General features: G+C 33.6%; 1 protein-coding gene across 4 annotated transcripts in view; it reads left to right on the plus strand.

Annotated features, from left to right (window-relative positions):
- Positions 1-18,040, plus strand: part of ATAD2B (ATPase family AAA domain containing 2B) — a 166,398-nt gene that overhangs the window by 70,112 nt on the left and 78,246 nt on the right. For all 4 annotated transcript variants that reach the window (XM_081254850.1, XM_081254848.1, XM_081254849.1 and 1 more), the window contains exons 13-15: positions 709-797; positions 7,935-8,094; positions 12,661-12,751. In XM_081254850.1, coding sequence (XP_081110976.1) covers positions 709-797; positions 7,935-8,094; positions 12,661-12,751 — 340 coding nt within the window. The remainder of the gene's footprint in view (positions 1-708; positions 798-7,934; positions 8,095-12,660; positions 12,752-18,040) is intronic.

The following is an 18,040-nucleotide window of genomic DNA, read 5'->3' on the forward strand; positions in this document are numbered from 1 at the left end:
TCTTAAAAAGGTAGTCAAGAACAAGAAGTCTGATAATAAATTGTTGGTGAGCAGTCTTAAATATTTCTGGTGAGAAGGGTAAATTGATACATCAATGGAAGGTAATTTGCAAGTATCTAAATTAGGAATGACACATGCCTTCTGAACCATAAGTTCCACTTTTATAATTTTTTATATTGATATGTTTATACTCATGTGAAATGTTAAATGTACACAGATATTTGTTCAAGCATTATTGATAATAGGAAAAGATTGAAAACAGCTTAAATGTCCATGAGTAGGGGACTCGTTTAATTACGGCACATCCATATAGTGCGGCATTTTGTAGCTGTTAAAAAAGGATGAAGCAGATCTTTATGTACTTACATGTAAGCGAATTAAAATGTATCAATAACATAAAATAGGCTGTGTTATACAATAAAAGCAATGTGTATAGTGTGTTTAAATGTGTTTAAAAATACATGTTTGTGTATGTGTATAAATGACATGTATGGAAGAATAAACAAACGGAAAACACTAGTTGTCTACTGGGTGGAGACCTTGTGGTTAGAGTCTGGGGTGATAAGGAGCTTTCCTTTTTCCTGTATAATCTTTCTTACCTGCTGCATGTTGTACCATTTGCTTATATTACCTATTAAGAAAATACAGTAATTAAATTAAAAATGAAAACTAATACAATAAATAATGTTTGTTTCCTTTTTATACTAGGCATATTTGATGAGACCTTCTATAATATTTTTTGATGAAATAGATGGATTAGCTCCAGTTCGCTCTAGCAGGCAAGATCAGATCCACAGGTAATTTTTCCTAATCTGATTATGTTGAATTCTTTTCATTTGTTGACATAGTATTTAGATTTGCACTTGGATAAGTGCTATGAGGCTTATAAGATGTGACCTCTGTCCTTGAGGAAGACTTCTTTCATTAGCACAGGGGTCAGCAAACCACAACCCATGAGCCAAATCTTCTCCCTCTTTTTTGTAAATGAAGTTTTATTGGAACACAACCACATTCATTGCTTTTTGCGTTATATATATCTCCTTTTGCACTACAAGAGCAGAGATGAGCTAGGGGTTGTGAGAGAAAGATCATATGACTTGCAAAGCCTTAACACATTTACTTTCTGGCCGTTTACAGAAAAAGATGCCTAATCCTGATTTAGCATAATGTTTTTGAAATTTATCCATGTCACATACACTAATATTTTGTTCTTTTTAATTTCTGAGTAGTAGTCCTTGGGCAACACACACACAGACACACAAAGTGTGTGTCTCTGTGTGTATGTGTATGTCTGTATGTGTACCACAATTTGTTTAATTCCTCTGATAGAGATTTGGTTTGCTTCTATTTTTGGCTATTATGATAATGCTGCTGTGAACATTTGCATACACATTTTCATGGGACCATATGTTTTCATTTCTGTTGGGTAAATACCTTAGAGAGAAATGGCTGAATCCTATGGTAAATGTTTGTTTAAACTGATACTACTTTCCAAAGTGGTTCACCATTTTATGTTTTTAACTGTAATGTATGAGGATTTGGGATGCTTCTCATTCTTCCCAGCATTTCGTATTTTTACTCTCTTTAACTGTTGCTATTCTAATGAGTGTGTAGCAGTGGATTAATTTTCATTTTTCTGATGACTAATAATATTGAGCATCTTTGCATGCACTTATTGCTCATTTACGTATTTTCTTTTGTGAAATGTCTGTTATATTATTTTACCCTTTAAAAAAAAAGAAATCATATTGCATGTCTCATTGTAGTGTAAGATTTTTTTTATGTGCTCTTAAAACAAGCCCTTTGTCAGGTCTATGTTTTGAAAAGTTTTCTACTAATCTGGCTTGCCTTTTTTTTTTTTTTTTGTGCGGTACATGGGCCTCTCACTGTTGTGGCCTCTCCCATTGCGGAGCACAGGCTCCGGATGCACAGGCTCAGCGGCCATGGCTCATGGGCCCAGCCGCTCCGCGGCATGTGGGATCTTCCCGGACCAGGGCACGAACCCGTGTCCCCTGTATTGGCAGGCGGACTCTCAACCACTGCGCTACCAGGGAAGCCCTTGCCTTTTTCTTAAATAGGACTTTTTGAAAATCAAAACGTTTTAGTATTGATGAAGCCCATTATGTAAATTTTTTTGGTATATATTTTTGTGTCTTGAGAATAATTTCCTAAACCAATTTGTCAACAATTCTGTATTTTCTTCTAAAATGTTAGTAGTTTTGGCCCTTAAATTTTGGTCAGTGATTCGTTTTAAAGTTAACATTCATATGTCAGCATAAGGTAAGGGTTTGAGTTAATTTTTATAGCTAGTGCAAGGTATGGACTGAAGTTTACTTTTTCCATATTTTTTTTCCAATTGTTCCAGGACCATTTAATGAAAAGGTTACCTTCTCTCCATTGAATTACTTGGCATCTTTGTCAGAAATTGACCATCAATTTGTCTATTCCTAGACTTGTTAGTTGGTTCCATTGATCTTTAGGTTTATCCTTATATCATTGACTTGATTACTTGGTAGATTTCTATTGATTTTTATTAGTATAAGCCCCCAACCTTGTTCTTTGTAATTTTGTTTTTCGGTGAGTCATCAGAATTTATTTATGTGTTCATTAAATTTCAGGTATAATTGTAAGCAATTATTAGCAAGCAGATAAAAAATTAACTTGCTGTGTTGGTTTTAGAAATATATTCTCATTATTAAGTTAAATCACCTCATAAGTTGAACATTTTAAAAAATAAGCAAAGTAAGACAATATGGAAAATTTAAGTAAAACTAGCACACAGAAATAATCACTCTAACATTGTGTTACATTACTCTTTAATCAAAATTAGATCAAACTGTAAATTCTGCTTTGTAACATACTGTATTTGTAATTATTGTAAACAATTGTCATGTTATTAAACATTAATCTACAATAAATTGATTGACTATATTCTGTCTCATTTTATGGAAGAATAAACCTTTAAATAATATTCTAATGTTAGATACGTAGATTGTTTCTGTTTTTCAGTCTTCAGGCTTTGCTGCAATGAATAGCCTTATATCTACATCCCTGCTCGTATTCATGATTTTTTTTTTTTCTGACAAGTTTTTAAAATAACTTTTTTATTTTTTATTGAAGTATAGTTAATTTACAATGTTGTGTTTCTGGTGTATAGCAAAGTGATTCAGTTATACATATATATATTCTTTTCCATTATAGTTTATTATAAGATATTGACTATAGTTCCCTGTGCTATGCAGTAGGACCTTGTTGTTTATCTATTTTATATATAGTAGTTTGTATCTGCTAATCCCAAACTCCTTTTTTTTTTTTTTAACATCTTTATTGGAGTATAATTGCTTTATAATGTTGTTGGTTCCGTTGATCCTTAGGTTTATCCTTATATCATTGACTTAATTACTTGAGAGATTTATAGAGTCTTATTAGTATAAGTCCCCAACCTTGTTCTTTGTAATTTTTAAAAAAATCTTTTTTAAAGAGCAGTTTTAGGTTTACGGCATAATTGAGAGGAAGGTACAGAGATTATTCCATTTACGCTGTGCCCGCACTGATGCACAGCCTCCCTCATTATCAACATCTTTCATCAGAGAGGGTACATTTATTACAATTGAGGAACCTACATTGACACATCATAATCATACAAAGTCTGTAGTCACTCTGGGTGTTTTGCATTTTATGAGTTTGGACAAATGTATAATAACATGCATATGTCATTATGGTATCATACGGAGTATTTTCATTGTCCTAAAAATCCTCTGTGCTCTACCAACTCATCCCTCCTTTCCCTCCCCACCCCACCCCCTCAGTCCCTGGCACTAATGATTTTTTACTATCTACCCTCGCCCTTTCCGTAATGCTATGTAGTTGTAATCATCCAGCATGTAATCTTTCAGGTTAGCTTCTTTCATTTAGCAATATGCATTTAGCAATATGCATTGTGACTTTTCTTGGCTTTTTGTTTCTTCTGTTTGCTTTAGGTTTCTCTTTTTCTAGATGATTCAGATGGAATTTTAGACTTTGATTGAAACTTTTTTTCTTTTCTAATATAGGCATTGAAAGCTATAAATTTCTTTTTAAGCACTGCTTTAGCTGCATCCCAGTTTTTGACCTCTTATATAATCAGTGGCCTATAGTTCAAAATAATTTCCAATTCCTCTTGTCATTTCTTCTTTGACACAATGAATATTTAGAAGTGTGTTGTTTAGTGTACAAGTTGTGTTTTTTATCTTATTGTTTCTAATTTAATTTTTTTTTTTTTTTTTTTTTTTTTAGAAAGTTATGTACTTTTTTTTTTTTTTAATTTTATTTATTTTATTTTTGCTGTGTTGGGTCTTCGTTTCTGTGCGAGGGCTTTCTCTAGCTGTGGCAAGCGGGGGCCATTCTTCATCGCGGTGCGCGGGCCTCTCACCATCGTGGCCTCTCTTGTTGCGGAGCACAGGCTCCAGACGCGCAGGCTCAGTAGTTGTGGCTCACGGGCCTAGTTGCTCCGTGGCATGTGGGATCCTCCCAGACCAGGGCTCGAACCCGTGTCCCCTGCATTAGCAGGCAGACTCTCAACCACTGCGCCACCCGGGAAGCCCTCTAATTTAATTTTTAATTGAGGTATAATTAACATAAAACACTGTATTAGTTTCTCTAATTTAATTTTATTGTGGTCAGAAACGATAACTCTTAAAGTCATTTTAAATTCACTGCAGTTTTCTTTATGTCCCAGGTATTGTCTGTGTTGTGAATTTGTATTCTGCTGTTTGTGGTATAATATTCTCTAGATATATCAAGTAAGACAGGGTTATAATAATGTTATGCAGGATCTTTTGTGTTTTTACTGTTTTTTTGTCTAGTTATTTTATGAACATTAGAGAGATGTGGTAAAATGTCCAACTATGATTGTAGAATTTTCTCTTTAATTCTGCCAGTTTCATTTATTTTGAAGTTTTGTTTTGGGTGCAAACACATTTATTATTTTGGATGTCTTTATTTTGAAGTTGCCTTCTTATTATGAAATGCCCCTCTTTATCTTTGTTATTACTTCTTGTTTTGAAATCTATTTTCATTAGAATCTAATGAAATGATTATCTAATGATTAGATAATGATTAAGCTAATCTAGACTTCTGATGTTTTTTGCTTGGTACATTTTTTTTCCATTAACTTACTACCTACCTTTCAGTGTCTTAATATTTAGAGTATTACTTTTGTGGATAATACATAGTTGGGTCTTGTTTTCCTAACTGAACAATCTCTTCATTTTAATTTGAAAGTTTACTCCATCAACGTTTATGTAATCATTGACACAAATGAATTGGGAAATACCATTTCATGTTTGTTTTCTATTTGTGTGTGTTTTCTGTTCATGTTTTTCATTTCTTGATTTTCTAAAGAGAATATTTGGAGATAATATTTTAGAAACTCCTTTTTATCTTACTACTGATTTTTTTTTAATTAGTTAATTTATTTTTATTTTTGGCTGCGTTGGGTCTTTGTTGCTGCGTGCAGGCTTTCTCTCGTTAGGGTGAGCGGGGGCTACTCTTCGTTGCGCTGCGCGGGCTTCTCGTTGCGGTGGCTTCTCTTGTTGCGGAGGACGAGCTCTAGGCGTGCAGTCTTCAGTAGTTGCGGCTTGCGGGCTCTAGAGCACAGGCTCAGTAGTTGTGGTGCATGGGCTTAGCTGCTCCCTGGCATGTGGGATCTTCCCAGACCAGGGATCGAACCTGTGTTCCCTGCATTGGCAGGCAGATTCTTATCCACTGTACCACCAGGGAAGCCCTACTACTGATTTTTTTTTTTTTTTTTGCGGTATGCGGGCCTCTCACTGTTGTGGCCTCTCCCGTTGCGAAGCACAGGCTCCGGACGCACAGGCTCAGTGGCCATGGCTCACGGGCCCAGCCGTTCCGTGGCATGTGGGATCTTCCCGGACCGGGGCGCGAACCCGTGTCCCCTGCATTGGCAGGCGAACTCTCAACCACTGCGCCACCAGGGAAGCCCCCTACTACTGATTTTTTTAAAGCTCTTTTATTGAGGTATAATTGATACAGAATACTATATATACTCATTGATACACTTAAAGAGTACACTTGGTAATTTTAACATGTATTTACTTGTGAAACTGTAACTATCAATACATATAAGGATACATATAAGAGAGGTTCCAAATGGTGGGGAAAAGGGATGCAAAAGCTTAGTCACAAATATTCACAGCAGTGTTATTCATAATAGCCATAACATGGAAATAACCCAAATGTCCATTAGCTGATGAATGGTTAAATAAAATGTGGTATATCCACATGGTAGAATATCATTCAGCCTCAAAAAGGAATGAAATTCTGACACATGCTACATTATATATGTAACACTGGTGAACCTCACATACTTTATGCTAGTGGAAACAAAACCAGACACAAAAGATCACATATTGTACTGTTTCATTTATGTAAAATGTCCAAAATAGTCAAATTCATAAAATGGTATAAAAGTGTATCAAGTAAATACTAACAGAAAGCTACTGTTGCTATATTAGACAAAAGAGACTGACAGAAAGCATTATTATACATAAAAAGAGGATCAATTTACAATGATAAAATCTTCAATTTATTAAAAGATGTAATAGTTTAAAATTTATAATTCCCTAATTACTACATTTCAAACTGTATAAAACAAAAATTGACAGAACTGCAAAGAGTCAAATTGATAATCATTGTGAGAGATCTCATGTACCTCTCAGTAATTAATAGACAAATGAGAATAAAATAAATTCTCTACAGATTATTTGAACAACTATATTAATCTGATCTTGTGGGCATACTTATCTAAGGCAAATATAGAATGAACACTGTTTTCAAACAAACACAGCATTTATAAAAATTGACCATATATTGTGCCTTAAATCGCAGCTAATTTCCAAAGTTTAGTAATATATAAAATATAAGAAAATGACAAAAAGATAAGCAGAGAATTTTATGTTTTTTTATCAAGAACTATTGTCCTAACTCTAAGTAATCTATGGTATTAGTAAAAAAAAAAATTATAGCTAACTATATATGAACTGCAAACAGAGATATGCAGAAATCAGGAAATTAGAAAGTCACTTCTTTGAAAAAAATAAAATTGACCAACCTGTTGCACAATTGGCCATGATAAAAAAAAGACACTGATAAAGCAATATTTAGGAATACAAAATATGATGTTATTTTACATTCTGTAAACATTAAAGGTTAAGAGGATGAAGGCCTAAGCTTAAGAGGTAAAAGTATAAAACTTTTAGGAAAAATCCTATGGGAACATCTTCATAACCTGTATGAATGTTCACAGCTTTTTTGGTAATAGCCAAAAACTGGAAACAGTCTAAATGTCCATCAACATGTGAATCAACAAATTGGGATCCATCCATAAAATGGAATATTGCTTAGCAATGAAAAGGAATAAACTATTGTTAAACCAACAATGTGGTGAATTTCAAAATAATCATGCTGAGGGAAAGAATCCAGAAAAAAAAAGTACTTATTGTGTGATCCCATGTATATAAAATTTTAGGTAATGGAAGCTAATCTATAGTGACAGAACTCAGATCAGTGGTTGCCAGGGGATTGGGTCAAAGAAGAGCAGTGGGGAATGGATTTTGAAGGGCATGAGGAGGAGCATGATGGATATTACTTTTTTTCATTTTGGTGATAGTTTCACATACTTCAAAACTTAGCAATTTGTATACTTTAAATATATTCAGTGTATTGTATGTCAGTTATATCTGCAGAAGACTTAAACCTGTTTAGAGTGATAAGAGAAAGTTAAATGGAACTTAGTTTTACTTGTGAACATGGATATAAAAATCCATTTTTTTAGTCTTTAAGACTGATAAAAGTTAGTATAAGCAGCAATTTTTGCAACTTTTTCTTTCTTCCCTTTTTAAAATTTAAAATTTTGTCTGAAAATTTTGTTACAGCTCTATAGTATCAACCCTCCTTGCTCTTATGGATGGATTAGACAATAGGGGCGAAATTGTTGTTATTGGTGCTACAAATAGACTTGATTCTATAGATCCTGCTCTCAGGAGACCTGGCCGTTTTGACAGAGAATTTCTTTTCAACCTTCCTGATCAAAAGGTAAGAGTTTTTGATATATTAAGATTTATTTGTGACTCAATTATGAAATATATATATATGTATACATATACTTTGAAAGTGGTATTTTACGAGTTGTCATTTTCAAAATTTTGTGCTTGTTGGATATCTTAGTTACTACTTGAAAAATTCTTGTAATTATTGAATAATTTAATCATTTTGTTAACAGTTATCAGAAGGTTTATGATTTTTAGGAAATAAGGGTATGATTTTTAGGTTATTATAGATGCTTACTTTTTTCTTTAGTTCTCCACATTGTATTAATTATCTTGTATGACAGGTTATATGTCTCTTGTTCACCAAAGTAGCTTTGTTCCCATAAAAATAACGTTTTTAGAGTAATGGTGGCTTTATGAATAAGAGCCCAATATGCAAATTCTCATAGAAAGAGCTATGACATCTTATTTCATTAAAAGCAGCAAATGCTATTCATTATAGTGTAGTTTTAAAAAGAACATAATAGAAAAAATAAGAACATAATTAAAACAGGGCAATGTGTAGTCATTGACTATGTAAAATGTTATTTAATATGTTATACAAAGTTCTTTTTTCCTATTTTTACTTGGCAATTTTTTGGTTAGTCTGACCAGTTTAATCATTGACTGTCATCTTCACTGCACATTTATATTTGAGAGAGAGGGACATATTCAGGGAAGATTCTGTATTTGACAATGCTTTGCATGTATTAAACATATCAAGCCTAATTAGAACCTTTATAACACATACCTATATAAATATAACCAAAAGAGAGCAGAGAAGATACTACATATGAATATATATATTTATACACACACACGCACACTCGAGCACTTGCTGTTATATGGTTTTGATTTTGTATCTCTGTAAAATGCCTTGTTTATGTACATAGATGTGAGAAGCTTAGTGATTAGTACAGTACAGTAGACTATAGGGAAATGAAGGCAATGGCTCTGCTGTATAGAGCAGTCTGTGTAGACCAGTCTCTACCTCAGTTCGACAGTCTGAACAGCCACTATATCTGTCTCAGTTTTGGATTGACGATCCAACTTATAGGCTTTTTTTTGGCACCAAGTTTATTTAGCTTTGTCAGGATAGGAAACATAGTGTATACAGCATCATTTTTGTTACCCAAGTGAGCTTCTAGGGCTGTACCAGTGCATAGAGGTATGCTTAGTTATAGGAGACAAGACTGAAGTAGTCTACTTCAGCATGGGGAAGCATCAGCTATCTCATTTGGGACATCTTACAACAGTTCAAGCACATCTTTTAGGCTCTACCAGTAGATGGGGAATGTGCTTATTAGCTCTAAGAGACACAGCCAGTGTTCATTTCAGCACAGGAAAGCCATTACCTTGATTTTCCAATTATCTTCTCTATTGTCCTAGTCATGTAGGCCTCAAAGTCCATATGCCAACCATAGTCCTCACAATTCAGATATAGTCCACACAAATCAGAGATTTAACAGTAAACGAGGTCTAGAACAGTACTGTCCAGTTGAATTTTCTGTGATGATGGAAATGTTCTGTGGCTTACTATATTGTATAAGTATGGATCTTGAACATAGTTTTCCATGTTAATTTTAACTTTCTAAGTTTCAAGAAAACAGTGCTTGAGACCTAAACCTAAGATCATTTTTCTTGGCCTGGGTCTGTGGAAAAAAACTAGACTGGCTGTTCACCTTTTTTTCCTTAGGTAATATTTAAGGTCATGAGACTAGATGATACAATTCCTCTGTCTTAAGAAGCAGTCAGTAAGATAAGAGGAAAACTAGGAGAGTGGGATTCTGGAAGCCAAGTGAAGAAACTGTATCAATGGGGAAGGTATAATTAACTGTGTCAGATGTTGCTAAATTAAGTCACATGACAGAAGATTGGCGATTTATTTAGCATTATGTAGGTCATTGGTGAAACCTGATGGGAACAATTTCAATTAGTGGTGGGTGCAAAAAACTTGACTTGAATATGGTTAGTTTAAGAGAATGGAAGGGAAGGAATTGGAGACAGTGAATGGAGATAAATTTTTCAAAGTGTTTTGCTGTAATAAGAAGCAAAGGATTGAGGTGAGATGTTGAGCAAATTGGGGACAAGAGAAGGTGTTTTGTTATTTTTAAGATAGGAGAAATATCCAGTAGGGAAGGAAGTTTTGGTGATGAAATTGAGAAAGGAGAATTATCTTCTTGCCTTGATAGGCGAGAAGGGGGATTGGATTTAATATATGAGTGATGAGAATGACTTTATTTTTTATTTTAAATTTATTTATTTATTTATGTGTCTGTGCTGGGTCTTAGTTGCGGCATGTGGGATCTAGTTCCCTGACCAGGGATCAAACCTGGGTCCCCTGCCCTGGGAGCGTGGAGTCTTAGACCTGGACCACCAGGGAAGTCCCGAGAATCACTATAGTTAGGAATTTGATAGTTCATCTGTTATAATAGGCAGAAGACAGAATATTGCGGTTACACATGCTGACAGGTGGACAGAGTTGGTATGGGGTATCTTTGGAAGTTTTCTTCTGATTGCTTCAGTTTTCTCAGTGGATTAGGAAGCAAGTTCTGAACGAGAGGCTGAGCATGAAGACAGGGAAGCTATGAAGTAGTCTGCTGGAAGATAGCCTCATGAATAGAATAGAGAAGGGTTAAGGGCAGTCATAAGGCTCCATTTTGGGTTGTTAATTTAAATTGATACCAGTCAGTGTCTAATATTAGCATGCAGTTTGGGAAGTGGAATATCATGACTCTTGCTATTTGAGCAAGTGAAAGTAAAAAACAAACAACAAAAAAACTAAAAGTAAGTCTTGGTGCCAAATTTTAATAATTTTGTTAACTCTTTATTACCATAAAATAGCACGTACCTTCTTTATGCAGTAATGCTTTATTTCTTTTGTTTATCATCAGCAGCAGTATGATTATTGTTATAAATGTTATATGTATATTCATGAATCCTAAAGAATGAGTGACCTGAGTTTGCTTTTGACTCTTAATAATAGAGGAAGCTACTTTCTATTAGGAGAAACCATATGATTTACTTTTCTGTGTGCCATATAGAGTAAATTGTAATGAAACATTTCTTGATTTAAATAATTTCTTCTATTTCTTGTTTTTATGATAAAGAAAGGGGACTCTTTATATAGAAAAAGAGAAAGGCACTTAAATGTCTCAGAGACCTGACAATAACTTTTGACTTTAGGTAATTAATTTCATTTCCTCTAAATCTTTACTTATTTTGTAAAATGAAGGGATACAGATAGATCTTTTTTGAGATATCTTCCAGCTTAGATTTTTTTTTTTTTTTTTGCCGTGTTTCTGATTCTCTAAGGGTCTTGAATGAGTGGCGCCCCTTCTGCTAATGAAGTCTATATAGATTCTTAATGTCATCTTCTAGACTATATAAGCTCTCAGAATTATATTTTTTGGGGGCCTTGATTTTATATTTTTTTAGTATCTGTTCAGGCATATATTTCAAGTCGAAAGAAAATATTTGTTACATCATTGATTTATTTTTGGTAGCTGAACGCCTAACTTAGAACTTGGAATTGAAGCAATAGCTATTGATTCCAGATTTTGTCAACTTTTTGAGCAAGGTTTATCTTGACAACTTTCAAGTTCTTTTTGTTTTTGTGCTAGACCCCAAATTCCTCACCAAGGCAATAATATTATCATCTTGGTTATAATTTGCCTTTTCATAGTCTCAAGAAACTCAAGTAGCAGTGTTGAGGAAACAAGTATACTCAATTTTAGAAAGCATTGTCTTTCCCTTGAAAGAAGGCAAATGTGAAAAAAAAATTCTGATGTGACTTTTCAGGTGATTATGGACTCATACTTCAGTGTTTCTTTTTTACTGTGGGAGAAAAAGAAATTTCATTTAATTTGGAACCAAGATGTTAAAATTTTGATTGTGCTATACAGTTAGATTTAAGGTAAAGAATGCTATTTTGAAAGATAAAAATCAAGGTAAAATTGTTTAAACCTTTGTTTTACAGTGAATTCAATTAATATTTATGGAGATTACCTTGTTATGTATTAAATGTGAAAGCATTAAGTAACTTAACAAGATGATAATGTTTATTATATTTCTTTACTTACTTGAAAACTTCTTCAACTTAAAACTTTAATGACACTTTATGCATATTAGAACCAAAAGGCCTGTGAAATCTAAATATAAGGTTTGTTTAAAAGTTATGATTATTATAACACATTAAAGTTTTTTTGTTTACATGTTTTCAAATGGTTAAAATGACATGGAGGAAAGTGAAATTTAGTTTTGAGTTCTAGTCCTATATCAGTCACGTAGTCATATGTGCCGCTAGTCAAGTTCCTTTACTTCTCAGGATGTTAATTATCTTAGTTTGTGAAACAAAGATCTCTGCTACATAGCTCACAGGGTTATTATGGGAATCAGAGTTGATGTGGATGCCAAGCTGTTTATGTTTCTTTTAAAATAAACAGTTGCTTTTCTGGGATATGGTTAGTTGATAAATTTGTTCCATCTAACACATTTTGGGGTTGATGATATTTTATTTATTTGTACTTTTTTCCTTAGGCAAGATTTTATTTATCTGTGCTTTTCTTCTTAGGCAAGAAAACACATTTTACAGATCCATACCAGGGACTGGAATCCAAAATTGTCAGATGCTTTTTTAGGTGAATTGGCTGAAAAATGTGTTGGTGAGTGCTACTGTTTGAATTTTTTGATTGTCATTGTTTGTTCTGATCAGCCTCCCTTTCCCCTTATGTTTGGAATGTGAATGAGTATAGTTGTGTTTTTGTGCAGTAGTTGGCTTTGCCTTTAAATGTAAGCATTTCACTTGAAGTTTGAACACTTCTAAATTAGAATTTTAGCTGCCATTAGGTGTTTTGATTATCAAAGCTCAGTGGTCATATGCCTTTCATTGAGTGCTGGATTTCCAGTATTACTACAGTGTCTCCTTTTAGGAATTGTCCCCTTTCAGAAGTTTTACTAAGAAAAATAAGCTTAAACGAGAGGTGAAGGTCCATGTACAGGGCAGGACTGTAGTCTTTTACTTCACAGATTACATGATGGACTCATCCTCATGCTGGTGGTTTAGAAAGAAGTTGAGTGAGAGGAGTCTTCAAAGAAAATACTTAATGACATCTGCTAGTATTTCCCCAAATGTAAAACTCTTCAACTTAATGTTAAGTTATTCACAAAGTAGAAGATCTCCTACAGAGTGAACAAACACTACTGTCCTAAAAGGATATGGTGAGAGTGTTTTATGTACATACATGATCATACATAGGAGATGGAATTCAGAGGTTTTAGAATTCAGGGTTTTGGCTCTAATTAGGTCTGAAATAAAAATGAATGTGGTATTAAGCAGCTGAATATACACGCAGGTATTTTTCCTTCATTCTTTTTCTGTCTTTTGTCTATTTTCCTCTCATTCTCTCAAAAATATAAATTAAAAAATCTCTCCATGAACTTTTTTTAAGCATTATGAAGAAGTCCCCCTAATAAGTCCACTAACAATCAGCAGTCTACTTGGGAAAACTTTAAAGTTACCAAAACCAAAAAGAACAACGTAGTTAAAAAATCATTGTGGTCCACCATCAAATAATTAAAACTTAAATAGAACATTAGTCCATTCAGTTAGCTACATCCGAATTATCCTCTTCATCCACAGGGACCTCCATCTCCGAAGCAGCATACCTCAGCTTTTGAACCACAAAGACCTCGACATCTTCTGGTGAGGAGAAAACGTAAATCTCTCCAGCACTACTCCAGTTTAAGCTTTGCCTGGTATAAGAGAGCATGCGCCAAACCCACTTCATGTAAATTTGGCTTGACCTTTGCAAAGCCTTGTGCTGCTTTATGGGAGAGGGTGGTATTTGGTACAAAATCCAGTCTTTGCCCTTTTTAAAATTTGACCCCTTTTATTTCCTGTTACTTTTATGATATTATTGTGTTAGAGTACAGATCAGAATGGGAAATATTTGTAGATTCATCTGTGAATTTGTCACAGAATGATCCTTAACTGAAATAAGCAGAAGTCTTCAAATAATTTTGGAAATTCCCTAAGAGTAATTTTAAAATTACTTTTTTACCCTATCTACCATCTGAAATATTATATACTCTAATTCTTCATCTTAAATATTAGACTCTCAGTTTCCTTTTTCATTTCGAAAGGCCACTCCTCCTCATTTTACCAAGTTATTTATTTTAGCTTTTAGTCAGTTTCTTAAGTTAAAAAAAATTTAAGACATACTTTTTTATAGGACTGAAAAATTTCTCTTGCCTTTTTTTGGGGGGTGGCATTGCTGGTTTAGAATCTGCTTATATATACTCTATTTTCTTCCTGGAGAGTGACATAAAAATCCTTTATAATTAACTGACTTCTGATTTTGATTATGACATTTATTTCATTTAAGAAACCAGTTCACTTAAAAAAAAATGCAGGTCTTCAAACAGAAACAGAATAGCAATAAATTTTTAATTCATTATGAGCTTAGCACTTATGTATCCCAAAGATGTTTTAACATGTATGGGTTCAGTTGAATGAAATTTATGCCTAACAAAAGAGTATGCAGTCTTAATGAACGACTGCAAAGATAGTTGACCTGTTATTAGAGGTTATGGATTTGGTAACTTTTACCTTGAAATGAATTCCCAAGTACTTGGAGGTTTACATGCATAATAGGTGTGATTTTTAGTAGTCTTCAAATAATTTGGTATCCAGAACATGTGCACAAATAGTAGGAGCTTAAGGTTAATGAAGAACTTCAATCTAATCATATTTCTCTATTCATTTTCACTAAGAGGGCCAAAACAATGAAAGGGTATCTGTCAATGTGGCATCTTAGCTTGTGGACCTTCATTGTTTGGTATTTTACTTAAAAAGTAACTTCATAAAATTTTATTACCTTTCTCTAGTTTATAACCTCTTTGAATAGCTTGTATTTTCATTCTTTCAGACAAATTTCCATCTTAATAGCAATATTCAGGAATGCATTTTCTTTGGTATCTAGCTATGTGTGTTCATCAGACTATTAGAGTTGTAATGGCAGAACTAGTATAGTTATGGAATTCTTATGGAAGGGATATTGATATTTAACATCAACTTTTAACTCTCAAAAGGCTGTATTTCAGTATTTCTAGAATAGTCATAGCGTCTATTTTTCTAAACCGGGACCCTTTTGAGAGTGAAAAAATACGCTGTTAATTATGACAAGGCAAATGGCCTAAACCAGGACATGTGGTCACCCTTAATATAGCCTATTTAGCCATGGCTATGATGTACCTTTAATTCTGTTTTAGAGTCTAGTAAGGAAAGTGTATTATTAATTCAGTAGTTCTCAATTCTTTGTGTGTATCAGTATCACTTGTAAAGTTTTCTCAAAATACACATTTATGATATTAAACCACCACTTAGTGATTCTGATTCACTAAGTTTGTTGGGAATCTATTTTTGATTCATTTTCATTGTTTATTCAGATGACTAGTCAAGGTTGACAACCACAGATATAAACTAGTAATTCTCATTCACAAACAAATGTAAAGAAGATAAATCCTATCATTTATAGTCTGTTGGTTATGATAATCCATGAGAAAATTTACTACTTTATTTTTTTCAAGGATTAGTTTATAACTAATGATGAAATTCAAACTTTCAAGCAAAAATTAGGATTTTTTTAAAAACAAAAAAGAGATTATGAGCCACACAGCAGTTCTCAAAGGGCATTCTATGACTTAGATTTGTAATTGTGAGCTGACAGCTTGCCAGCACTTAAAAGATTTTAGCGATGGATTGGTGATGATATTAACAAATGTGATTTTTTGATATTGTTAATAAAATGTGTCAATATACAAAACATCTATTTGACTCAGTGAAGAAAGTTTACTTCTTCAAGTGGAATCTATTATTGTTGATAAGCTTTAAAATTATCTTTAATAAATTAAGAAAAAATGAACAATACATTGCCATTTATATTATTATGTCAAACATAAATGTTATGGGCAACATTTACTACATAAAATACCTTTTAGTGGCTTTTTTCTGTTCTGCATTGTTTTTGAATGTTTTCTCTTTTTTAATTTAGGTTTTTGCACTTAAAAATAGGGTCATATAGTATGTTCACTAAGTGTATATACTTTTTTTTTTTTTTTGGGCGGGGGTACGCGGGCCTCTCACTGTTGTGGCCTCTCTCGTTGCGGAGCACAGGCTCCGGACGCGCAGGCTCAGCGGCCATGGCTCACGGGCCCAGCCGCTCCACGGCATGTGGGATCTTCCCGGACCAGGGCACGAACCCATGTCCCCTGCATCGGCAGGTGGACTCTCAACCACTGCGCCACCAGGGAAGCCCATAAGTGTATATACTTTTAAAGAGGGAAAAGAAATGTGGTTTATATTTTTTTGAAGACAGTAGTTTATTCTTTACTTCCTCTGAAATGGATTATTTAGTTAACTGTTTATAACTGAGCTGGTGTTCTACAGTTATTTTGTTGAACTAATGTAACAGATATGTATAGAACAGGAAAAGACTTTTTGTCAGGTTCATTCATTGAGAAATAGAAAATAAAATGAGAGACATGGTAAACTTGGTTATTCTGAAGAATTATTTGGGAGATTGATTGCTGTCATGGGACAGTGTTAATGCTTAATCTGCTTATAGTTTTCTGAATTAAATTCTCATAGGTCATATTAAGTTTTCCCCTACCTCTGAATAAATGTTTATGAATATAGTACTTCATAATTTTCATTGAAATTTTTAGTTACAGTGAGTAAGTTGGTTGAATAATAAAAGAATTTAGATTTCTTAGAAAAAGAAAAGCCTAATAGATATGATTCATCCCCCTCTTTTTTGTAATACATGGTAACCTAATAGTTTTATGTTACCAAACTATAACCTTGGAGTTACTCTTTTCTTTTTTCATTCATTCTTTCACTCAAGAAATATTTTTTGGATATCTACTGAATGCCAGGCCAGGCATCGTTCTTGGTAGTTGAGATACATTTAGCGAACAAAACAAACAAATACCCCTATTCTTACAGAGGTCACATTCTAGTTGGGGAGCGCAGACAGTAAACATAATAGGTAAATGATAAGGTGGTAAGTGCTGTGGAAAAAGGAGAGCAGGGTGAGGAGTTTTCTGTTATGTGTAGGGCTTGTTTAACATGATCATTTGCCCTACTGAGGGATATAGGGATAGAATTTATTATAGATGTGTGAGTCAGTTTGATTTATATGGTTTTGTTCCTTAATGTTCTTTTTCTGCCAGTTAGTCTGGTACTATTTCTTCTCTGCTCGTAGTTTTCCTTTGTAATCACCATTTAAATTTCAGTATTTAAGTGTTCTACAAGGTCATTGTGAGATATAAAAAGATAAATAAATCTGATACCACTCTTTGAAGAGCTTAGGGACTAATGTTCTGTAACTAGTTCAGGTGGTTCCCGCTGCTGGCATAACTGATAAAGGTGGCCAAATGCAGGTTTAATTGTCAGTATAAAAAAACACCATGACTAGTTTGAGGTTTTCTTCCCATTTGTGGTAAAGACCTAACAGTTCATATGTTTTTCTGTGTATTTGTCGCTCAAATGAATGAAATGATTTCAGAGCACTGGTGGCTTGATCTGTTGTTTAACTACATGATCAGTTAAATATGGGTAATGGATGATACCTCATATCTCTGTAGCCCTTTGAACTAGGTTATCAATCATTTTAAACTAAATATATATATAAAAAGGAAGATAATATAGAAATTTAATGGATTCTCATTCCCTGTAATACCTTTGGAACTATCAGAGATGATCATAACTTTAAAGTATAGTTTTGGGGGTAATAAGATATTAACCTGCTTGTGGGTTGCACTCAGAGTTAGTAGTAGAATAGCTCTGATTTTGAAGTTTCCGCTTATGTATACTACTTTGTACTGCTCCATTATATGTATTTGGAAATTAGTAATATTAGGAAAATTTGTAGAAAACTAATGTCATGAGG

Source organism: Mesoplodon bidens (genome assembly GCF_964165515.1).
Source record: "Mesoplodon bidens genome assembly, chromosome: 14".
In the NCBI taxonomy this organism is placed as follows: Eukaryota; Metazoa; Chordata; class Mammalia; order Artiodactyla; family Ziphiidae; genus Mesoplodon; species Mesoplodon bidens.